Here is a 23,096-nt window from a genome sequence, read left to right on the forward strand (position 1 = left end):
ATCTTTCCATCCTTCCTTTGGGGGGATTTGGAGAAAGATAATATGAGCACGTGTGGTATGTGTTATTGCTGCAATCACTTCCCACTTCAGGAAAGGAGGCTCCCACTTTCCTCTGGAGCCAGCCCACCTCTCCGATTTCCATCCCTAAGCCTGTCGGGGCAAGTGGTCTCAGTCAGCCAATCAGAATGTTCCAGCTTTCTGTCCCATGTTCTGGTTCAGGCAAGGGACCCAAGCTGGTCAAGGATGCTCGGCTTGGGGACTTTGGATACGGTGCCCAGCTCCCATGAAGCTCACCTCGCCTCGTGAGGGCAAGGCTGCAGAGCAAAGGCACTGGGAGCGGCCGAGAATCCTGGGACGGTACGCAAGTCCCTGGACCCAGCTCACTCTTGAGCCCTGCAGTTCATACATTCACTCAACAAACATCTGTGGCGTGCTTGCTGTTAAGTCACAAATGAACCGTTTTTACTCGCAACACTTCTGGCACTGCGCGCGCGCGTGTGTGTGTGTGTGTGTGTGTGTGCGCGCGCGCGCGTGCACGTGTGGGGGTTTCACAACAAACAATTCTCTCCAAGGACCAACTGGGTGTCCTAGAGTTCAATTCCGACACTACCCAGAGTTTGAGGCAGATACCAAAAATGTAAAGACTCAGTCCCGCGAGACTGCCCCCACTTCAGACACCGGTTACAAGTATTGGGTCCCCAGGTGACCTCTACTGTCTGACTTGGCCCCCAACCCCAGGCAGAGGGTTCCGACGATCCCCCTTCCCTTTCAGGCTTCACAATTAGAATGACTCACAGAACTCAGTAAGTTTGTCAGTTACTATTGTTAATTAGGCAGTTAAAAAAATTTTTTTTTAATGTTTTATTTATGTTTGAGAGAGAGACAGAGACAGAGTGCGAGCAGGGGAGGGGCAGAGAGAGAGAGAGAGGGAGACACAGAATCCGAAGCAGGCTCCAGGCTCTGAGCTGTCAGCACAGAGCCCGACGCGGGGCTCGAACTCACAACCCTGAGGGATCAAGACCCGAGCTGCGATCAAGAGTCAGAAGCTTAATGGACTGAGCCACCCAGGTGTCCCAAATGATGAAGGGGTATAAATCAGGAACAGCCTAATGGAAAAGACGCACCGGGCAAGGTATGGAGAAGGGGCGCGGGGCCTCTGTGTCCTCTGCAGGTGCGCCCCCCACCTCCCTAGCCCCTTAACTGGCCATTGGGGATGAACTCGATCTCCAGCTCGGGCCTGTCTCCCCTCCCCGGAGGTCAGGGTCTGGGCTCAGAGTTCCCACCCTCTCGTCTTGGCTTGTTCTTTCTGGAGACCAGCCTCCATCCCGAAGCATACAAAACACACTCTTATCACTCCAGAGATCCCAAGGGCTTTAGGAGCTGTGCGCCAGGAACCCCAGGACAAAGAGCTAATATTTCTTTTTTATTCTGTCAAACAGGAAATGAGCTGGGGGTGGTGGCGAAAAATGTTTAAAAATCCCTGCATTTGAGGAACTGTCATTGTATTGAAAGAGGCGCTTGTTTACGTTAAATAAGTAAATTGTATAGTTTCCATTCTAGGGGCTATGTGGAGAGGGACACAGGGAAATGGACATTAGAAATGCTGCAGAGACCCCTCTCTCTCTGCCCCTCCCCCGCTAGCACTCTGTCTCTCAAAAATAAGTAAACATTCAAAAAAAATTTTTTTTAAAAATGCTGCAGAGAGGTTACAGCACTAAACGCGGGGAGGGAAGGAAGAGGGAAAGGGGGTCAATGAGAAGGTGAGATTTGCACAAAGAGGGCTTGAGGGAGAGGAGCCATTTGACTTCAGGCAGGGGGCATAGCCAGTGCAAAGGCCCTGGGGCAGGGGCCTGGTGTGTTCAAATAGCAGCAAGGCCAATGTGACTGCAGCATTGCAAATGTGGGGGGCAGGTGGGAAGAGCTGAGGGAAGGGAAGTGACAGGTCAGATCATGCAGGACCTTGTGAGCCGCAAGGAAGACTTAGGCATCTACTCTGAGTGGGAGCCATGGAGGGTTCTGAGGAGAGGAGCAATCTGCCTCGACCCGGGTATTCACGGGCTCCCTCTGGCTGCAGCGGGGAGGACAGATGTCTTACCCTGCCCCCCGCCCCCCCCCCCCCCACCACACAGCAAACTTTCCAGGGCCCAGGTGGTGGGCACGAACCTTGGCTAGAGGCAGCCCCAGACCCGAGCCTCTCTAGCCTGATTCAAGTTCTGCTGCAGAACGCACGGCCCTCGACCAAGCATCTACTTGGCTGATTCAACCCCTCTCTTCCTGGAAACCACGTTTCACTAATGGAAATACAAGAACAAGGGCATCTGGGCATAACGGCTTTATTTTCTCTTGTGGAAAAAAGTGCTCATCTTGCCGAGTGGACATCAAGGAATTGCTTACACAGGAGAACCACATCCAGTAAAACAAATGACCGAGCCGAGAGCTCCCTCCGTAGTGTTCCGGGATGGAGGCGAGAAGCCGGTTCGTGGCCTCTCCCGACTCCACTCTCCCCGGAGACGCGGCTTTCCCGCAGCTTTTGGCTTCGTTTTGGTTTGTAAAACTCAACAAATCTCCATCCCCCTGCCCGTGATCTTCGAGGACATTGGTTGCGGTTCCCCAGAGACCATCGTGAGTTAAGCCTCCCACCTAAAATTATAAAATAACCACTTGCATTATTTTTAGAAGAAACAAGCCAAAAAAGAAAAAAAAAATCCCTCTCCTACATAAACCTAGTCTTGAGAAAACCCAGAGGCAGCTCGCTGTCTCAGGGCTACTCAAAGCTGAACTGTTCAAAAATCTTGTGTAAACACAAGGCTTAGCCCACGTCAGGTACAAGACACAGGTTGGTCCGTCCCTTTAGATAATAGCAGTCTGGTCCACTGTTTTGGTTTTTTTTTTTTGTTTTCTGGCAGCAGCCTGAGAAAATGGGCTGGCCGACACACTCTTGATAGACCACGATGCATCTTAACAGGCTTTTTCCTAGCTGCCTTCATTTCTCTTTCACGCTAGAGCAACTAACATTTTTGACTCCTGCCCCGAACGTTCCCCAAACTCGCTGTGCGTGTTTCCAGAAACTTGTCCGTCTCACCCCTGTTGTCTGATGTGTTGGCTTACAAAGCTACCCTCGCTTTGAAAGCTCTAAGGGCAGCCCTCGGCAACGGGACGAGAACGGGGCCCTCTAGAAAGAAATTCAATCCACGGCTTCTATAAAGGGAAGAGCTAAGTCGAACTTCCAGCAGGAGGAGGCTGAGATCTTTAAGGCTCCAGGAAGTCATTTTGGTGTCAGGGGCTGGGAGTGGAATACGAACCATCTGTTCAGGCCATCCTCACAGGGCCTGTCAAGTTATGGGAGGTTAGTTGGTGTGCCGGGGCCCAAAGAGGTGCCATGCCACCCGAGTTCGGACTTCGGGGGGGGGGGGTAGGAGGGACACTGAGTTGGGGTGGGGGATGGAGGTCAAGGTGTAGATCCTCCAACTGCACATAACCTCCCAGCAGGAGCCTCCCTGCCGGCTGGGGACCCCAGTCAACCGGGGAGACTGATTTCCAGCCCACCCCCATCAGCCTGCCCCTCCCGAGCTGTATCTGCGAATCCCATGTGGCAATAACCATTGCACAACGCTGCCTTCTTGCCTCTTCTGCCCAACCCCAAAGCCTCCCTTAGAGGGACGCCTCCATTTGTAGGAAGCGTCACATCACTGGGCCCCACCACTGATGTGACTCAGGAAATGGACTCTGGGTCCTCAAGGGTCCTTGATGGGGAAGAGCCCAAGTCCTTCCGTCGGCAAGCCGCCAGCAAGGGCAGGCTATAGGAACATTGCTCAATTTCCTTTTCTAGCAAGATATAGGATGTGGAAAGACCTTGCTTAAAACATCGCCGGCCAAACGAGGTCTGGGAGAGGCAGGTATGGGCAGGAGGGCCGGGGCTCCCGGCTCTGAGGCTAACTCCTGGCAAAAAGTCGCAGGCAGGAACACCCAGGGTTGGGCCATTCTCTGCCCAGCCTGATGCGGCCCATAGTTCTAGGATTCAATCCAGGGATCAGAGATCCAGCGAATAGAGTAAAACGGTGGCAGGGTTGTGGGTGATGTGGAATACTGGGGAAGCTCAGAAGGCACTTCTGGGGTCCCTGAAGCCGGCGGGGGGGCGGGGGGGGGTGCTGGGGGGTGGGGCTCTGACTTCCTGTCTCTTTACAATGGGAAAACCTGCTTTAATACTGTGTTCACAGGCAGCCGATCTGCAGGCCAGAAGGGAAGGGTCTGTGCGGGCCAGAATCACCTCCCCGCCTTGGAAGCTTGAGGTGTGAGGAGGTTCACGGGCAGGCTTGGGACCACCCCGGGGGACCCTGAGAAAGGAGTCGCCTTCCACATCTCCGAGGGTGAACTCTGAGGACTCACACCGCAGGAGGAAGAAGACGAACGAACCAGCTTGTGAATTCCAGGCAATGCCCAACCCAGAATGGACGAGAACAACAGTTCTAACCCAGAAGGCACTGTGGATGCCCCTCCTCCAGACGGGGTGGGCCAGGCCGCCCTTGCTCCCTCCATTGAAATGGCTGAAAAGCAGCAAGCTCGCGCACGTCAACATCCCCGGACCCCGCCTGCCGTGCAGAGTCCCCAGGGTCTGGAGCTTATGATAAGGCTGCTTTGGGCAAGTTGGCGGCCATGGCGAGAAGACGAGCCATGCGGGAGTCGGGGCGGCTGACAGCTGGGGGGAGGGGAGGGGGTGCCCTGAGCTTAGAAACAGCCCTTGTGGCTCATGCCTCAGTCACAGTCCCTGCCGAGGCAGGAAGGGGCGGACAGGGGTTGGGGATCATCTCTAGCAGCTGCAGCCGCTGGGCTCGGGGGGTGGGGTGTCCCCCAAGGCCGGGCCTTTCCCGTTGCTGCCCGGGCTGGAGCTGGGTTCTAGGGACTCATTCATCTTCTCACAGATGACGTCCACCAGGCGCTCGAAGACCTGCTTCACGTTGATGTTCTCTTTGGCACTGGCCTCAAAGAACTCGAAACCTGGACGGACACAGGGTGGGAACACCAGTAAGCCCGGGCTGTGGCATCACCCAGGCACGGCTTCCGAGCCCAGGTCCGCCCTTCGTGCAGCCGTGGGACCTTGGCTGAGCGCCTCGATCTCTCGAAGCCTCCGTTTGCTCATCGGTAGGATGGGAACAACGCCGATGCTGATAAGACCTGTGGCGGCAGCCCCCCCGTGGGGACTATTCTAAGAATCTCCTTGTCACAAAGCAGTGGCACGTTCTGGTGCCCAGCAGGCACGTAAGGAACGGCAGGTTTCCCGGGGTCTGTGGGGTGTATGCGATGCATACCGTTCTTGACCCACAGAACGGGCTAAAGATGGTAATAAGGATAATACTAAATAATAATAATAATAATAATAATAATAATAAGCAGTGCTGACATTATCCTTACTATGGCAAGCGCTTTTCTCAGCATTTTCTGCAAACTGACTCATTTCATGATGCTCTGAGGTTCATGCTATTAGAGTCTATTTTACAAATGAGGAAACCAAGGCACAGAGAGGAAAAGCCACTCATCCGAAGGTATCACATGGCAGAGCTGGGATTCACACCCAGGCCGCCTGGCTTAAATGACGATAGTTAATAAGCATGAAACACATATTTTAGATCTAAATAAATAAATGATGATAAATATCCCTACGGTCCCACCTTGGGCCTCAGGAGGGAAGACACGCTGGTTGAGTCCTTCTGGGGAGGAGGACACGAGGGTCCTTGATATATATATATTTTTAACATTTATTCATTTTAGAGGAACGGAGAGACCGAGCATGAGTGGGCGAGGGGCAGAGAGAGAGGGAGACACAGAGTCCGATGCGGGGCTTGAATCCGTGAACCGTGAGATCATGACCTGAGCCGAAGTCAGATGCTTAAGCGACTGAGCCACCCGGGCCCCCCAGGATTTTTTTTTTTAGGATTTTATTTTTAAAGTAATCTCGACACCTAACGTGGGTTCAAACTTACAAGTCTAAGATCAAGAGTCGCATGCTCTACCAACTGAGCCAGCCAAGTGTCCCTGAATATATTCTTAGCATCAGAGTGACCAGCATACCTGTCTCTCATTTTAAAAAAGCTTGTCCTGGGGCACCTGGGTGGCTCAGTCGGTTAAGCATCCGACTTTTGATTTTTGGCTCAGGTCATGATCTCACGGTTCGGGGGTTTGAGCCCCACGTCGGGCTCTGTGCTGACAGTGTGGAGCCTGCTTGGGATCCTCTCTCTCCTTCTCTCTCTGCCCCTCCCCTGTTCCCTCTCTCTTTCTCTCAAAATAAATAAATACACTTGAAAAACAAAAAACAAAACAAAACGAAACTTGTCCTCCCAAACATGGAAGGTAGTAAATATACTTTGGGGACTTGCCTGTCGTCCCTCGGCTACAAAAAGCGGCTGTCAACCTAAAAATAAGGGCGTACATGTACATGACAAGGCTTCCCGCACCCCGGAAGGCTGGCTCAGGCTCTGCCTAGGGGTCCCCGATATGTCCTCACCCACCACACCTGCCAAGTTGGGCCAGAGATTCAAACATCTACCATAGTGTGCATACAGCACCGGGCAAACAGGCCTCTCTCCCAGCACCTGTCATGCCGCACTATAAAAATGTAATTGTCATTAAGTAATTACGTGTGTAATTACCCATTTACTATCCGTCTCCGCTACTGGAAGGCCAGCTCCAAGGTGGCAGGATTTCTGTCTGCCTCGTCGGGTGCCTGGCCCAGAGCAGGTGCTCAGAAACTACTTGCTGAATGAATGAATGAATGAATGGATGAACGAACGAATGACAGAGGCAGGGCATGAACTCAGATCTCTTACGCCAAGCCTCGTGATCATAAGTGTCACTCCACTGTCCTCCTAAGCAAGACTGGCATTTCCTTATCTGCGTGCAGCTCTGTCTCAAACAATCTTAGTTTTTTTTTTTCTTAATACTTTTTTTTTTTCTGATTATAAATATTCAGTGGAGAAATCCACTGAAGAAGTTAGAAACTCCTGAAAACTACCAAGACAGAAAAGCTACCTGTGATTTTATCATTGAGAAACAATTACTATTGGTCTCTTGATATTTAGCTTTCCGCTATATATTTTTTTAACATAAATACACAATCATTGGGGTTGGGTCTGCAGGGGGTATGTGTGCGTGTGTGTGCGTGCTTGCGCGTGTAGTTTTTTTATTCTTTTAAGTTTCGAGAGAGAGAGTGCAAGCAGGCGAGGGGCAGGGAGAAGAGAGAGGGAGAGAATCCCAAGCAGGGTCCGCGCTGTCAGCACAGAGCCCGACGCAGGGCTTGAACTCACGAACCGTGAGATCATGACCTGAACCGCAATCAAGAGTCGGACGCTTAACCGCTGAGCCATCCAGGTACCCCGTGTGTGTATTCTTTTCCCTACAAAACTGGGGTCAAATTCTGCCTCCTGCTCTGTATGTCAATATTTTAAACTTAATGCCAGATCAGACACCCCCGCCCCCCACTAGATGTTCTCTGCAAGGTGTGGGCAACATCCCCAAGTGTTCCAGCCCATGGCTGCGTCATAGCTGATTTTTCCCGGTTCCGGGCAAATTGGGGATCTAGTCCCCAGCAGCAAAAGCTGACTCCCCAGCATACCTGCAATTGAGAGCCAAAGCCAGAGCTCCCAGAAAACACAGGGAACAAAGGAGCAGGTTAAATGATACCGCGAGGGAGCAAAGAGGCAAATCTCAAATGGGAAATATTCCATAGAACAAAGACCCAGTTTGTCCAACAAACAGATGGTAAGAAGAAAAAAAAAGAGAGAGAGAGGGGCGCCCAGGTGGCTCAGTCGGTTAAGCGTCTGACTTCGGCTCAGGTCATGATCTCACGGTTTCTGGGTTCGAGCCCCACATCGGGCTCTGTGCTGACAGCTCAGAGTCTGGAGCCTGCTTCGGATTCTGTCTCTCTGCCCCTACCCCGCTTGTGCTCAGTTTCTCTGTGTCTCTCAAAAATAAATAAACATTAAAAAAAATTTAAAAATGACAGAGCTATAATTAAAAAGAGAGAGAGATAGAGAGAAAACCGTTCTAGTCCAAGGTCCCTGACCTTTCTCTGTAAAGGGCCAGATAGTAACTACTTTAGGATTTGCAGGTTGTTATATGGTGCCTAGAGTTTTTTGTACAAAGCATCAATAATAGTTCACAATCACGCTAGCTGAGATTCCGATACATTCTACGTGCGTGCCCGGCTGTGATATCTGCTTCGTAGGTCGTAACTCATTTAACCCCCGCGACAACTTGACGTGGTGAGGCTGTTATTAAATCCACTTCACACAAGAGGGAGTGCGGGCCCAGGGGGCTGAAGTCACCAACACAAGAGCACAAAGCAATCGAGAAATAATACGAGTTAACGTTCAAACGGGGCCGGTGTTGGCTTATTTCATCTTTCTAACAGCGCTAGGAAGTAGGCAGTTTTCACTCTGTTTCCCAGATGGAGAAATGGAAGCACAGAGAGGGGAGGCGATGTGTCCAAGGTCACACCGCTAGTGGGTTGCATAATGGGATTCTAGCTCCTGAGTCTGGGTCCTTAACCCACCTTCCCCTACAGTGGTCACACCGTCTCCTGCAACGGGAGTCCTAGGCAGGGCTTAGAATACTAGAATACTCCAGGCCAGATTCCCTTTGAGCTTAAATTTCCATTTACCCGATTCAAAAAGGTAGGCTGAAAAAGCCCTCCTTCCATCCTAGTACCCTGGCCCCCAGTTCTCGGACACACACAGATCACTGCTGTGACTAGATCCTTTTGTATCCTCCTGGAGTTTCTTCAGGCAAACATAAATATATATTCTTATTCTTACCCTTTTTATACACTAATGCAGGGGTCAGAAAACTTTAAGTCACAGGCAAGATCTGGCCCATTGCCTATTTTTATAAACAAAGTTTCGATGACGGTCAGACTCACTCATTCAGTTATTTTCTGTGGTAGCTTTCAAACAGAGCTGAGGGGCGACAGAGACCCTAAGGCTGAAAATACTTCCTATCTGGCCCTTTAAGAAAAGATTGGCTGATGGGGCACCTGGATGGCTCAGGTGTCCAAGTCTAGATTTCGGCTCAGGTCATGATCTCTCAGGGTTGTGAGTCTAAGCCCTGTGCTGGGCTCCACACTGGGCTTGAAGCCTACGTAAGGGGCGCCTGGGTGGCTCAGTCAGTTAAAGCATCAGACTCCGGCTCAGGTCACGATCTCACAGTTCGTGAGTTAGAGCCCTGGGTCGGGCTCTATGCTGACCGCTCAGAGTCTGGAGCCTGCTTGGGATTTTGTGTCTCCCTATCTCTCTCTCTCTCTCTCTCTGCCCCTCCCCTGCTCACGCTCTGTCTCCCTCTCTCTCTCAGAAATAAATAAAACATTAAAAAATTAAAAACAGGGACACCTGGGTGGCTCAGTCCGTTAAGCATCTGACTTCAGCTCTGGTCATGATCTCGCGGTTCGGGAGTTCAAGCCCCGTGACGGGCTCTGAGCTGACAGCTTGGAGCCTGGAGCCTGCTTCGAATTCTGTGTCTCCCTCTCTCTCTGCCCCTCCCCTGCTCACACTCTGTCTCTCTCTCTCTCTCTCTCTTTCAAGAATAAATAAACATTAAATAAAATGTAAAAAATAGATAAGTAAAGATAAAAAATGACAACAACAACACTTGCTGAGCCGCCGACTAAAGGAAGCAGCCAAGCCCATTTTTCCACAGTAAGCATATAGCCCAGAGATCTTGCCAGAGCAGAGCATAAGGAAAGTGCTCGCCCTTTTTCACAGCTGTGTTGTATTCCACAACATGACTATACTTTATGTTTGGCTGCTTCCCCCACCGTGAGACATTTAAAAGGTTACCGAGGTTCCCCTCCTGCCAACAGCGCTGTGACTCAATATCCTTGCCACTTCCCACACGCGTGGGATGTTTGTAGGATACATTTCCAGGAGTGTTTTGCGGCAGGGAGGTGGGGAATACCTGTAACTGAATTCTCTGAAATGAAATGCGCATTTAGTTTCATTTAACATATGGCTATTTTTCCTAGCAGATCCTCAAAGGGCAAAGGGTTGCTGACTGCGGTTGGACCTGGAACCCAAGGGCGGGGACTGGGGTTTGGTCTGAGGGGTCCGGGGCCTGGGGCCCAGGCTGGGCACTAACCAAGGTCATCAGCGAGCCTCCGGCCGTCCTCAGTAGGCACAACACGCTCATCCTCCAGGTCGCACTTGTTCCCCACGAGGATGACCTGCGCGTTGTCCCAGGAGTAGGTCTTGATCTGAGTGGCCCTGTGGAGTGCGAGGGCCATTAGGCTAGAGATTGAGGGTCAGGGGGAGAGGGCGAAGGTCAGGGTGTCAGTGGTCAGCAAGCACTCACCAGTCCTGCACAGCGGTGAAGGACTCCTGGTTGGCAACATCATACATGAGCAGGAAGCCCATGGCGCCGCGGTAGTAGGCCGTGGTGATCGTGCGGTAGCGCTCCTGGCCCGCCGTGTCCTAGGACCACAGCAGGGTCAGGCGGCTAGGTGCTACTCTGCTCCCCACCCCACCCCCGCAGGGTCCCAAGCGGGGCACCGCCCCGTGCTCATAGCCCCGGTCTGCCGGAAGACGTGGCCCTGCCCCTGAGGAATTGCCAGTCTGAGACGTCAGTGCCTCCCACAGACTCGTAAGCTCCCTCGACCTCGTCTCCAAGACCAACGTGGCGACCAGGGTCAGAGAGCGCCATCTTGACGCACACACCCCGGGGCTCAATACCATGACAATCATCACCAGCAGCCTCGCTGGGAGGGAGAGCATCTCCGAAGAGCGCAGAGGCTCAGCGGGGGGACCCTGGGTGTGCCCCTGCGATGGTACCCAAACCTCTGCCCCGCTGGTCACCAGGACATCTAACCTGCCTTGGATTGGCACTGTCTGCCCCTTAGACCCCGCAGGGCAGGGCCTACCCCCCTCATCTTGATGAATTCATCTGTGGGAGGCCGGACCCCGGTGCCAGGCTGAGACCGGGTCGAGCAACGGCTCCCTGTTGACTCAGCCTGGCACCGGGGTCCGGCCTCCCACATTCATCTCATAGATACTATCCCCCTCCTCTTCGCCTCTACCCCAAGCCCCCTCCCCAACCCTGGACCCCTCCCCACAGCCCCACACCCTATCATGGACGTCCTCAGAGGAACCCCAGGCCCTCCCGGCCCGCAGACAGACTCCTGTCCTTCGCCACAGACCCACAGCAGCCGCCCGGCCCACCCAGATCTGCAGCTTGATCCTCTTGTCATGGCGATAGACCGTCTTGACCTTGAAGTCAATGCCCACGGTGCTGACGAAGGCAGGTGTGAAGGAGTCGTCCGCGTAGCGGAACAGGAAGGACGTCTTGCCCACGCTGCTGTTGCCGATAAGTAGCAGCTTAAACATGTAGTCGAAGTTCTGGTCTGCTGCATCCCGTGGGCCTGTGGGGGGGTCTCCGGCCGATGCCATCTTGGCAGAGAGCCTGCTGGGGGCGGAAGGGCTGTCGCCCTGCAGAACAATAAAACACCAGGAATGGCTGCGGTGTATACACCGGACCTGGATTCAAATCCTCCCTCTGCCACTTGGAGGCTAAGCGGCCTCTGACGCGTCACTTGCTGTCCATGGGCCTCAGTGTCCTCGTCTGGAAAATGGGGACGTTTATCAAGTGCAAGGGCCCAGGTTGTAGGGGGCACATGGAGTGCCTCCTGTGGCCACTGAGGAACCAGACCCTGCAGAAGGCGCAGGTGTGGACTTTGCCCCACAGTGAGCAGCTGGCTGGGCCCAGGTGTGAGATGGGGGGGAGGGGGGGGCTGCCAGCTGGTGGATAGAGCCCCCCCCCCCCCCGCCCCGCTCCCGGGCCTGGGTGTTGACTTTGGCAGGGACACCTGCCGTGACACCCCCCTCCAAAGCTGGGTTTAACCCCCTCCCTGACCTCCACGGGGAGGGGGGATTTCAGCGGACACAGTCCAGGCTTAAAGCCCAGATCTACCCCCAAATGGGTACTGCCACCTTCTGTTTGTCAAAGGGGTGGGCCCGTCTCCCTCGGGGCAGGGCTGACTCACCCGGGCCCCAGCCCCAGCCTGCAGAGGCTGCAGTGACAGTCCCCAACTCCAAGGAAGCCACACAATAAGAACCCTACCACCACCCCTCCACCCCTGATCCTGCCTTTCCTGGCAATCTGTCCCCACAGCTGGGCTGCTTCAGCTGCGTCAGGGACCCTCCCTCAGCCCTCACTGCCTCCCTAGGCCTCAGTTTCCCCAGCTGTCTATGGCTACTCCCTGAGCTACACAAGGAGGCGATCCAGGAGGCCTGGTTGAAAGGAAGGCACCCGGGCGTAGGAACCCTTAGCAAAGCTATTTCTCAACTGCCTGTGGGGCTTTTTTCCATTTTAAAAGAGGACCGAACCTGTGCGCTTTCCTGCCCAGCCCTCGGGGCCCCACCCGGTGTTCCGGGAGAACGAGTTCGAGGAGGGGAAGACAAGTGGCAGGAAACCTTTCCCCATGCTGGGCAGGGCCGCCAGGCTGGGGCCCTTACCCCACCCCCCAGCCCCAGCCCACCTGTCAGCCTGTGCCACCTCTTCCTGACCATCCGCCCACCCTCGCTCACGCCTGGCACTAGATGGGGGTCCCCGGAGGGCCCGGCCTTGTCCCTCTGCTGGATTCGGGGCGCCCCCGCCGGTGCAGGGGGGCTCAGGAGCTTCCTCCCATCACCATATGGTCCCATCTCCGGTTCCCAGCTGGACTCTCCGCCCCGCCCGCGCCCCACTAGCGCTCCCCGGGGAGCCCAGCTGGGTGGGGGCGAGGGAAGAGGCGTTCCCCCTCCGTTCGCCTTTGTTCCCGGGGCCCCGGGCCCTCCCTCTAACCCCCGGACCCCAGACCTGCTGGGAAGCGGATGTACGGGGCAGGCTACGCTCCCTCCGAAGGGGTCACCTCGCGTGGCGGAGGCGCTACCCGCGGGCGTTCGTCCTCCGAACTCGCTGCGGCCCGGCCCCCGCCCCGACGCCGACCCCTCAAGCCGCCGCCGCTGCCACCGCCGCTGCCCGCAGCCACCCGGATCCCGCGCCGGCTCCGCCCAGGCGGGGGAGGAGGGGCCGCTCCCCGGAGAGGGCGGGGCGGGGCCGAGTCCGGGGCGGGGCTTGTAAAAGCCGGGGCCGTGAGGCGGCGGGGAGGGGGTAGCAGAGGCTGGAAGCGGCCCTAGGCTTGGAGCAGTCTAGAGCCCTCCCGTCACCAATAAACTTCTCGTTTTTCCTGACTATATGTAGAGCGCCTACTACGTGCACAGAAGGGAAGAGCGTGGATTCTGGAGTCGGGTTCGAATCCCCGCTCCATCAATGTCTAGTTCTGTTCCACTTTGGACGTGTTCCTTAACCCCGCGGGCCTGGTTCCCCAACCGTCCAGGGGTCCATAACAAGAGTCCCTACCGCACAGCGCTGCGTGAAGGCTCTGATCCGAGACAGTGTTTGTAAAGTGCAAAGCCTGACCCTAAGGCCGGCTAGTCCCTGCGAAATACACTTCCGGGCCCTTAGAATTAAAACCTTTTACAGATAAGGAAATGGAGGTTCAGAGCCCGGCAGTCCCTTGCGGGACACACTTGGCATCCAGGCCCAGCCGAGGCCCCAGAGTTTTTCTTCAAGCCATGAGAGGATCTGCAGGCTTTGCTGGGATCCATACCCCAGTAACTGCACCTGAAGCCACTTCTCCGGGTCCCCTGTTGCTTCCAGGAACAGTAGTAGCTCCCTCTCAGGGCTATCACGAGTGGGTCGGGCATGCACGATTCAGGAAGGGCCTCGTGGGATCAGTGACAAGCAGTCCCCAAATCTCCATGGCACTCAACATCCAAAGCGTGCTTCTCACTCACCCTGGTCATTGTGGTGAAGGGGAAAATGTGGCTAACCGTGCACGGGCTCCCACGCCCGTGACTCTTCACATTTCCGTGGCTTTGGCAAGTCCTGTGGCCGTCCCCGATGTCGGGGGAGGGGGTGGGAAATACGATTGTTCCCTAGGGATCAGAACCAGCCATTGTTACAATAAGACACGGTTTGTGCAACGGTCGGCGCCGTGTCCGGCACACGGAAGAGCCCAGTCAATGGGCCCTGTTATGGGAAGAGCTTGGGGGCTGTGATGGTAACATCCCGAATCATCAGGCCACGTGAAGGAGGCAGCGAGGCTCTACCCTGGCCCCCCCCCTGCCAGCTTTCCGGTTGGGAGAAAAATGACAGCAGCCGTTTCCAAAGAAGTGTTTATTGACACCGGGGCCCTCAGCAGGGCCAGAGAGGCAGCGGGTGCTACAGGCTACTGAGGCCCAGGGCGAGGCCCGCCAGACACAGCCCGTTGCTCAGGACGCAGCCCAGGTTGCACACGGAGGACAGGCCGTGGTAGCGGAAAAAGATCTGGCGGAGGACACCGTACTTGGGGTCCTGTCCCCGCAGCTGGCGGTAGGGGTCGGGGCCCTGGTGGCTGCCGGGCACCTCCCCGCCCAGGCCCCGCTCCTTCTCCACCGCGTGCAGGGCCCACATGGCGGCCGTGGTGCGGGGCTCTAGCCAGCGGGCGTTGACGGTGGACAGCGTGAGGCTCAGGAACAGCAGGAAGAGCTGGCGGGGTGGTGGAAGGACAAGGTGAGTCATGCACAGGAGGCAGGAGGGGTCCCCCTGCGTCCTTAGAAGCCCAGAGGGGGGTGGGAGACAGCATTAGGTCAAAGCGAAGGCCTCCCTCTCCTTCCCCGAACCCAGTCTAGAGGCCCCAAACAGAGCTCTGGCTCTCAAACCCTTGAGGCCAGCAGCTCCTAAGGAAAGGCTCTATCACTGTCTCCTCTGTTCCCCCCAACACCTTCTGAGCCTCTCCTCCTCTGATACCCAGACTGGAAGTTTCCACAACACAGCCTTGTCTCCTCCCTTCCTGTTCCCCCAAACTGGGGGCATCTCAGGGCAGAACCTCTCTTTCCCAAACAGAGACAGAACACCATAACCCTCCCCCCCCAAAGAGAGACTAAGACGGGGTCCATCTCCTCTGTGAACCCCGCCCAGACTCCAGAAGCCGAGACTGGGCCCACAGGGAGCGAAGCGAAAGTCCTGTAAGTTCTAGTCACAGATAGTCCTGCCCTGTCTCAGTGGGATTATTCTGGAAACCTTTGTCAGGCCTCACCTGCCTACAGCTGCGGAACATAATGGGGGGGCAGGGGGAGGGCAGGATAGAGAAATATGAGATGCAGAGACGGTTCCCTGCCTGGTGGCTGGGAAAAAGTGTGGATGGGAGTGGGGAACTGTAAATTCCCAGTCGGGCTGGTTTTTAAACAATGAGCTGGGGTCACTGCCCCAACCCAGCTGAGTCACCACAACTTGGCCACAGGCCTAGCCAGGGAAAAGAGAGGGAGCAGCAGCCAGCAGAGAGACGCTGGGGGATAGACAGGGCTACTAGTGATGGTTGTGCAGGCTGTGCACTGCTCAAGGGTGTCCAGAGCCCAGCTTTGTACCCACCAGGAAGGTGCAGATGCTTGTTTTTTGTTTTTGTTTTTGTTTTTAGTTCTCACAAAGGTATAGCCATAGGTGCTCAGTGGGGTCTTGGGAACGAGTCTCCAGAGGGCAGTGGAGCCCAAGCCCGCATACCTGGCTGGCTTCCCAGAATGTGAGCTGAGCCCAGGCATGTTGTGGAGCCAAGATGCAGAGGTTGATGAAGGCACAGCCCATGGAGATGTGAAAGTAGAAAGGGAAGAGTTTGCTCTGCACGAGGCCAAAGGTATGTCGGGGCAGGCTCCGGAAAAGCAGGAAGCCTGTGGGGTACAAGGGACCACACTCCTGTTAGGACGGTTCCAGGTCCCCCCCCCCCCCAATTCCTGTCTCCACCCCGGGCACCCATGATGTCCAGGTGGAGGGTGCCTACCTGAGACGAAGGTCACCCACATTTGCATGCCCCAGGCCCCTGACAAGACCAGTAGATGGACCATCTTAATCAGGCTTCCTGGATTCCCATTTTCCTCCATCCTGCAGGCCTGGGAAAGAGGCACCGGGTGGCTCAGAATTTTACCTTTGCCCCATGGCCTTCAGCCTGTGAGCCTGCTCAAGGCCAGGGTCACCGCCAACCCAGCAGAGATCAAGGGATACCAGCCCGGGGAATGGGAGTGGGGAGGACCCAGAACAGTCCTGTGACAACCTCCAACCCCATCTCTCCAAATGTCAGCCTTCAAGATCTCAGGCTCTCTGGACCCCAGCATCCACGCCGCCTCCGAAAGCTGAAAATTTCAGTTAGGCCCAGGAGTACAAATTCACAGCCCTGGGTATTCAGAGGTCTTCCTAGTGATTCCCCCCAATCAGCTCAGGGACCTAATTGTGACAGTAAAGACCCCTGTTCTCATCTCAGGATCCCGGATATCACTACGAAGATCCCCATAGCACCCCCGGAGATCCCGTCGAATCCTGGGAAACCTCAAATCTCATCCCGAGGACACCGACCCTACCACTGCACCCAGACCTCAACCCGCAGCACCCAGGAGTCCGAGAACAGAGGCACCCAGGCCGTATCTCGTAGGGCAGGTGGCCTGGGCTTGCTACCTCACTCCCGCGCTCCTAGGTGGCCCGCAGACCTCGTCAGCCACCTCTCAAGAATTCATCCCGCCTCCCAGAGAAGTCCGAAGCCAATTGGATCTTAGATCTGCCGCCCCCCGCACCACCCTCTTGGATATTGACTAATCGATTAGCGGAAACCAGCCTGGAATCCCGCCCCGTCGACTAGATTTTATCCAATTACACCGCGGCTCCTAAGATCGGCGGAAGCAGGAAGGCGCCAATGAGGTCTTTGGCTGCATCGGAGGGGGCGGAGCTAAAATGTCAGCCACACCCCTCTCTGTGACTCTACCTTTAGGCTTTGCGCGTTTTAATGCGATGGTGTCCCCACGGGATCAAATTTCAGCGTCACAGCTGGGGACTGGCTTTGCGGTCCCTGAGGGGAGAGCATGAGCAGGTGGTATGTGGTAGGTGGGGGTGGAAGGGGGTAGGGAGCCAGGAGGGCGCAGGATTCTCGGTCCGGAGGGCGGGGCTCAGGCTAATGACCCCGCCCCCTTCCCCCAAGAATTCTCCCGGAGACAGCAGGAGAAACAGATGATGTGGGAGGGGTAGGAGGAAGGTTATGGGGAAGGGAGGGGGGCTCGACTGGGGACCTGCCCGCAGTTGGGGCTCAGAAATGCATCTTTCCTTTTTCCCTTCAAGCCTCCCAGGGCTCCTATGGTTTCCCAGGTTCTCAGCGTGACGTGGGAGGACAGTTGCCCACTACTGTATGTCAGGCACTGGCATAGATTAATTTACTTAATCACAATAACCCAGCAAGGTGGATAGTATGACATCCCATTTTTATAGCTGGGGACGCCGAGTCATGGAGAGAGGTTCAATAACTCTCCAACATCACACAGCCAGGAAGGGGCAGAGCTAGGATTCGAACCCAGGCCACCCAGCTGGAGAGTCTCCTCGCTTAATCATCATGCTCTGCTGCCTCTGGAAGTGCGGGCCTCCCGAGACAGTGATTCTTGAAGGGGTAGCCTAGAACATTTCAGGCAGAAGAAAAGCTCCTATATCGCAAAATGGGTATAAAGACCCAGTGAGTGCTTATGGTGGTGCCCAGCACTCAGTGCGGTGCTCAGAAAATATGAGCTTAAAAAAAAAAAAAAAAAAAAGACTAAGGAAGATTTTACAAAGCAAATGCTGAGTAGAGTTGTGAAGGGCATAGAGGAGTCTTTTAGGAGGACTGGGCCAGAGGAAGGGCACCAGCCAGCCCAGCAAGGGCAGAAGGAAAAGCCCTAGAGTGTGGGCTTTTTGGCTGAATGTGACTCAGGACAGAATGCCTTTCACCTGCGAGTTTTTCCAGGCAGATCTGCCCCAGGTCTCCATCTGTACCAGCCCTGACAACACTGGAATGTTGAACAGGGGGCATGAATGTGAGACCGAGAGTTGTGTTTTTAAACTGCCCTGCTTGGCTTTCAGCGCCTTGCTTGAGCTGCCCTGCTAACCTCCCACTTCCTCTTGGACCCTACCTTAGCCATCCTGAATTTACCAGCACAGAGCACGCGGTTCCACACCTCCATGCTTTTGGAACACGCTCTTCCCTGCCGGGAATGCCCTTCCTTTAGTGCCCAATGCCAAGATCCTTTTTTGCTTTTAGGCTCTTCCGAGGCCTCACTTTCTCCTGTGGGGGGTCTTCTGGATCCTTCTCACTACCCAGCCAATGCCTGGGGCTGGGATCATCTTTCATCCAGCTTCTGCTCCTGCCATAACTGGGAGGCCTTGGGTTCAGGGCTGAGGCCTCTCTGGGGTATTAGGGAAGGTCTGGGGGTGTCAGAACATGGGGGCTGGTCTCAGGGCAGCCCCCTGTCCCCCCCTTGTTGAAGCGACCCTCTCCTGGCTGGCCTACCCCAGGACCCTGACTACTCTCTGCCCTGCTCCTCATCTCCCTTGCCCTCCAACGTGTGTGTGCCTGCTAACAGGAAGTGTGACAAGTACTGGGGTTTGTTGAGGCACTTCCCTAGGGCTGGGGAGCTGGGAGGGGCTGGAGGGCTCTGGGTTGGCCCCAGAAAGCCCTCACCCCCTCATTCTCCCACCCCCACCCTCTGTTCAGACTCTTCCTCAGACAAGACCTTGGACTATACAATTCACTGGTCCAGGACCCCAGAGCCAGAGATCTTGGGGCCAGCTGCTTCTGAGAACACAGTGCGGAGTATAGACTGGAGGCCTGGGAGGGACTCAGGGCCTCAGTTGTGTGGGTCTCCTCTCATCCAGACCCCAGACTCACAGGAGCAGTGTAATGACCAGGACCTGAAGAGGCATCACAGCGTCGCTAAGGTCACCCCCACCCGGGGAAACCCCTCCTGGCCACACCACAGTCTACTGCTCCGGGACTTAGGGAGGGAGCCATGGGGGAGGGGGAGGGGTCCTCCTCAAGATGTGTGTCTTCAGCACCCAGAACAGCACCCGGTGCTCAGCCGGCCCACACTAAAAATGTCTTTTTTTTTTTTTAATGTTTATTTATTTCTGAGACAGAGAAAGACAGAGGATGAGTGGGGGAGGGGCAGAGAGAGCGGGAGACAATCCGAAGCAGGCTCCAGGCTCTGAGCTGTCAGCACAGAGCCCGACACGGGGCTCGAACTCACAGACCGCGAGATCATGACCCGAGCCAAAGTCGGACCCTCAACCGACTGAGCCACCCAGGCGCCCCAAAAAATGTCTTAAATGAGTGGATGAAGGGATGAATGGAAGGGACGCACGATTGTTTCTTTGTGGGGTCTTGTCTGATTGTGTCTATGGTGGTGGTTGTGGTCATGCATCTGAGATGGAGGCGGGTGGATGCCCTGGGTTTTACCACCTGGCGGGCATGGCTGTGTCCGAGCTTGTGTGGCTGTAGCTGTGTTTCAATGATCGTGCGTGGTTGTGCTTCGGGGCTGCTGGAGCTCCCCACAGGCATGGCCTATGTCATTTCCCCCTAAGGAGGAGGGCCGTTGCCTGAGCCCAAGCCAGGGACGGGGCTCTGCAGGCGTGTGCTGCCATACAGGGGCAGCCCCCGGGCGTGCGCAAGTAGGGGACAAGCCACACAAGTATACCTCTGACCGTGTGTGGGCCGGTCGGGGGGTGGGGGTGGGGTGGGCGGTGGTGCGCACAGGTGCATAGAGGCAGCTTTGCCTGCACGCAGGGTCCGGGACACCCAGCACTCAGCAGACCCAATTCACGCCCAGCCCCACACACAATGGGTTGGGGTGAGCAAGGAGAAACACAGAGATGAATTTCTACTGCCCTCATGTCCCTGTTTCCTAGAAGCCCTTGGAGGCCAGCTCTCCCAAAGTCAAAGGTGAGAAACCTCTCTCCCAACACGACCGTGTGTGGAAGATCTGCCAGGTCCTACCTCCACCCTCTGCCCTGGCCTGGGAGGAGCCACGCCATTGCTGCCCACTTATCCCTGCCCCAGCATCAGCTGGAGTTTTGCCCCTGACCTTGTCCCGCACGCCTGCCTCTCTACCTCAGCCTCCACAGACCCTAGCTCTTTACTTTGCCCCTGCCCCTCGCTCTCCCCTGAGTTTCTGCTGACCCCTGACCCCACCTTGCCCGCCCCCACCCCTCCTGGCCTTGGCTGACTCTTACCTCTGCTCATAGTTAAGTCCACCATGATGATCCCTGACTCCCAGAAGCACCTGCGATGCGAGCTGGAGTCACTCAAGAGCCAGCTACAGGCCCAGACCAAGGTGTGAGCCACCTCTGCCCCGCCCTCAGCAACCTCTGGCCCTGTTCTCCCGCTCCCTGCCCCTGTCCCCAAGCCCCACCTCTTCCTCGCAGGCTTTCGAGTTCCTAAACCACTCCGTGACCATGTTGGAGAAGGAGAGCTGCCTGCAGCAAATCAAGATCCAACAGCTTGAAGGTGAGGACTGGCCAAGGGTCAAAGTCAGGCTGGGGGCTGGTCCTGTTGAGGTCAGCTGGGTTAGCCCAAGGTGAAAGAAGTTGGGCGAGTCTAGGGTCAGGGTCAGGGTCAGGGTCTGGCCGGCGATAGGGCAAGCTGGGTTCAAAGCTGGGCGCAGGCGTGGATGGGGCTCAGTCAAGATCCCAGTCTCATCTGCAGAGGTGCTGAGCCCCATGAGCCGCCAGGCAGAGAAGGAGCGACACAGGTGGGGCGCGGAGCAGGGACGGCAGGAGCTGTATGGGGCCCTGGCTCAAGGCCTGCAAGGGCTACAGAGGACCCTGCGTGACGGTGAGGAGGTAGAGAGGGCCCGCACCACTCGCTGTCTGCAGCTGCTGGCCCAGGAGATCCGGGACAGGTGGGCATCGTCAGGAGGGCAGGTGGGAGATGGCTGTGGGGGGGAGGCTCAGGGAGAAGGAACCGAAGGTGGGATGAGGCGGGTGGGAGAGGCCTGAGTAAGGGGGACTAGGACTCTGGAAGGCTTGGAGAACAGACGAGGGGATGAGGAGGCAGTGAAGCAATGAGGGGGGGGAGGGGTGTGTGGGAAGCTGGAGGCCAGAAGGCAGGGAAGACAGGAAGCTGGAGATGGGATGGGGAGAGAGAGCAGGGGATCAGGAAACTGGAGGTGACCTGGGAAACCGGAGGGAGGAGAGGCTGAGGGTATGGGAGTAGGGTATGGGAGGCCAGAGGGGCAGAAGGCGGGAGACGGAGGCCAGGCAGCAAGAGGCTGAGGCAACGGGAGGCCGGAGGTCAGGAGGCGAGGACGAGGGGGAAGGATTGGAGGTGGTGGGGGAGTAGCCGTAGGAGGGGCCAAGTGGGCTGGCAGGTTGCGGGAAGGGGCAGACCCTGGGGGGTGTGGGGGGGTGGTTGACCAGATGGGAACATGGGAGCTGGAGGCTTGAGGAGTCAGGCGGGCAAACGGGAGGGCAGAAGGCCAGGGAATAGGAGGCCGAAGGCTGAGCAGGGACTGTGGGTCTAGGCTGCACTGTCCCCTCAGCAAGAAGTTCCTGTGGGAGGAGCTGGAACTGGTGCGGGAGGAGGTGACCTTCATCTATCAGAAGCTCCGTGAGTGCCCGGAGCCCACAGCCAGGAGGGGGGGTCCTTCTGCAGCTCTGGCCCCCCTGAGTCCCCTCCCCCCTACAGAGGCTCAGGAGGACGAGATCACGGAGAACCTGATGAACATCCAGAAGGTGCAGAAGACACAGGTGAAGTGCCGCAAGGTGAGCGGAGAGGACGGGACCCTGTGGGAGTTGGGGGCAGGGGGAATCTCTGTCGGCCTCCTCCATAGGACTGGGGCTGGAAGGTCTGGGTTCAAATCTCAGCTCTGCCACTTACTGCTCTGTGACTGTGGTCAAACCACTTCATCTCTCTGGGCCTCAGTTTCCCCATCCATATAATGGGCATAACAGTCCATCCCTACCTGAAGGAGTAGCTGCGTGAACCGACTGTTAAACACTTTGAGGGCAGCCTGACGTGTAACACACAGTGAGCGTTTTTCACCATGGTCGTTGTTAGTATTATTGTACTAACTAACATCCCCCGCCCCCCACCCCCACCTCGGCCCCAGGTCCTGACCAAGATGAAGCAGCAGAGGCATGAGACCTCCGACTGGCCGGAGACTGAGGAGATGCCACCAGGAGGCAGTGGCTCCTGGAGGGGTGACCTCCAAAAGGAGCTGAGTGACATATGGTGACGCCCTGCTCCCACCTAACCTCTGACTCCTGACCCTCACCGCCCCCCCTGCCCTCCCACCAGTCAGATCAAGCAGCGACCACCAGAACCCGGAACCCACCTGAGTCCAGACGTCCCTCTCCTCCCAGGACTCACCTCTACCCGTGTCCCCACCGTGGCCCTCCTGCCCCAGCCCTGAGCAGCCTGGAGTCCGCCAGGGCCCCCACCTCCCCATCTCCCTGCAGGTCCGCCGTGCACTTGCTGCAGAACTCCTTTGATGGCTTCACCATGTCCGCAGGGGGCTCCCCCAGGGACTGGAACCTCAGGGGTGAGGGGGGATGAGATGCCCTCTGGGGCGGGGGGGGGGCAGGTGTGGGGGGTTCCTTCTCCAGTTACACACATAGAGGTCACGTTCAGAGGCCGCGTTCAGGGGCCACATCTGTTGGATCTTGTTCTAGGGTCGTATTAAGGATTTCCATCCAGGGGTCACTCAGGGTCACTGGGATCTTTTTAAAAGATCAGTGGGGTAAAATTCAGGGGTCACTGAGGTCATACTTTGGTATCGCGTTGGCTCACATTCAAGTGGCATAATCAAGGGCCACTGGCCCCTGATCATGATGCCACTCAAGGGTCACATTCAGGGCTCGTGGGTAAAAGGCCAGAATTGCACCTGCCCCTCCTGCAGGCTACAAGGGGCACCGATGCCTGAGCCCTCTGTTCCCCTCCTGGGACTCGGACTCAGACTCAGACCAGAACCCTTCCCAGCCACCGTTCAACAAGAGCCACTCCTTCCCACCTGGTGCGGATCCCCCCTTGCCTCACCCCACCCTTCCCCTCTTGGCCCCCCCTGGAATGGACCCTCCCAGCTCCCAACCGGGGCATCGGCTCCCTGACCTCCAGCCCTGAGGTCCTCTGGGCTAAGCCGGGCCCTGACCCTACTCTCTCTCCACAGCCTGAGCAGCCGGGACTGCTCTCCCTGAAGACCCCTCCAGAGAGAAAATAAACTAGCCAAGACCTTCTTCCACCTGTGGACTTGCTCCTGCTGCTT

At 56.3% G+C, this 23,096-nt stretch overlaps 3 protein-coding genes across 18 annotated transcripts; 1 reads left to right on the plus strand and 2 right to left on the minus strand.

The window, feature by feature from the left end:
- Window positions 1-4,138: 4,138 nt before the first annotated feature.
- RAB3D (RAB3D, member RAS oncogene family) lies at window positions 4,139-12,995 on the minus strand. The gene is made up of 5 exons (XM_042978209.1): window positions 12,835-12,995; window positions 11,199-11,465; window positions 10,336-10,454; window positions 10,123-10,247; window positions 4,139-4,995 (listed from the first exon to the last, which is right to left on the minus strand). The coding sequence occupies exons 2-5, from the start codon at window positions 11,424-11,426 to the stop codon at window positions 4,808-4,810; spliced, it is 660 nt and encodes a 219-aa protein (XP_042834143.1). The 5' UTR covers window positions 11,427-11,465; window positions 12,835-12,995; the 3' UTR covers window positions 4,139-4,807.
- Window positions 12,996-14,181: 1,186 nt separating this feature from the next.
- On the minus strand, window positions 14,182-16,771 carry TMEM205 (transmembrane protein 205). 7 transcript variants are annotated; one of them, XM_042978229.1, is made up of 4 exons: window positions 16,697-16,771; window positions 15,833-15,941; window positions 15,559-15,722; window positions 14,182-14,547 (listed from the first exon to the last, which is right to left on the minus strand). In XM_042978229.1, exons 2-4 carry the CDS (start codon window positions 15,930-15,932, stop codon window positions 14,242-14,244), a joined length of 570 nt encoding a protein of 189 aa, XP_042834163.1. In that variant the 5' UTR covers window positions 15,933-15,941; window positions 16,697-16,771; the 3' UTR covers window positions 14,182-14,241. The 7 variants fall into 7 exon arrangements, with proteins under 7 accessions (XP_042834163.1, XP_042834161.1, XP_007079371.2 ...); XM_042978227.1 differs by having other exon boundaries at window positions 16,658-16,736; XM_007079309.3 differs by lacking the exon at window positions 16,697-16,771 and adding an exon at window positions 16,501-16,644.
- Window positions 16,772-16,796: 25 nt separating this feature from the next.
- On the plus strand, window positions 16,797-23,072 carry CCDC159 (coiled-coil domain containing 159). Of its 10 annotated transcripts, none has more exons than XM_042978216.1 (13): window positions 16,823-16,912; window positions 18,327-18,442; window positions 18,554-18,777; window positions 19,744-19,777; window positions 20,080-20,168; window positions 20,260-20,341; window positions 20,528-20,735; window positions 21,357-21,442; window positions 21,521-21,597; window positions 21,945-22,066; window positions 22,294-22,376; window positions 22,734-22,847; window positions 23,001-23,072. In XM_042978216.1, exons 1-13 carry the CDS (start codon window positions 16,902-16,904, stop codon window positions 23,003-23,005), a joined length of 1,251 nt encoding a protein of 416 aa, XP_042834150.1. In that variant the 5' UTR covers window positions 16,823-16,901; the 3' UTR covers window positions 23,006-23,072. The 10 variants fall into 10 exon arrangements, with proteins under 10 accessions (XP_042834157.1, XP_042834150.1, XP_042834156.1 ...); XM_042978222.1 differs by having other exon boundaries at window positions 22,347-22,376; XM_042978220.1 differs by having other exon boundaries at window positions 21,375-21,442.
- Window positions 23,073-23,096: the final 24 nt, after the last annotated feature.

This window comes from Panthera tigris, chromosome A2 (assembly GCF_018350195.1).
Source record: "Panthera tigris isolate Pti1 chromosome A2, P.tigris_Pti1_mat1.1, whole genome shotgun sequence".
Classification (NCBI taxonomy): domain Eukaryota; kingdom Metazoa; phylum Chordata; class Mammalia; order Carnivora; family Felidae; genus Panthera; species Panthera tigris.

Bases quoted from the DNA above. Each gene is read 5' to 3' on its own strand.
- CCDC159 (XM_042978216.1), top strand. The intron at 18,443-18,553 runs GTTTGTTGAGGC...CCCTCTGTTCAG, and splicing joins GAAGTGTGACAAGTACTGGG to ACTCTTCCTCAGACAAGACC. The intron at 19,778-20,079 runs GTGAGAAACCTC...CTCTGCTCATAG, and splicing joins CAGCTCTCCCAAAGTCAAAG to TTAAGTCCACCATGATGATC.
- TMEM205 (XM_007079308.3), bottom strand. The intron at 15,723-15,832 runs GTAGGCACCCTC...TGTACCCCACAG, and splicing joins GTGGGTGACCTTCGTCTCAG to GCTTCCTGCTTTTCCGGAGC. The intron at 14,548-15,558 runs GTATGCGGGCTT...CCACCCCGCCAG, and splicing joins CATTCTGGGAAGCCAGCCAG to CTCTTCCTGCTGTTCCTGAG.
- RAB3D (XM_042978209.1), bottom strand. From the start codon at position 11,426: ATGGCATCGGCCGGAGACCCCCCCACAGGCCCACGGGATGCAGCAGAC. The intron at 10,455-11,198 runs GTGGGCCGGGCG...CTGTGGTCCTAG, and splicing joins GGATCAAGCTGCAGATCTGG to GACACGGCGGGCCAGGAGCG. The intron at 4,996-10,122 runs GTTAGTGCCCAG...GTGTCCGTCCAG, and splicing joins GAGGCTCGCTGATGACCTTG to GTTTCGAGTTCTTTGAGGCC.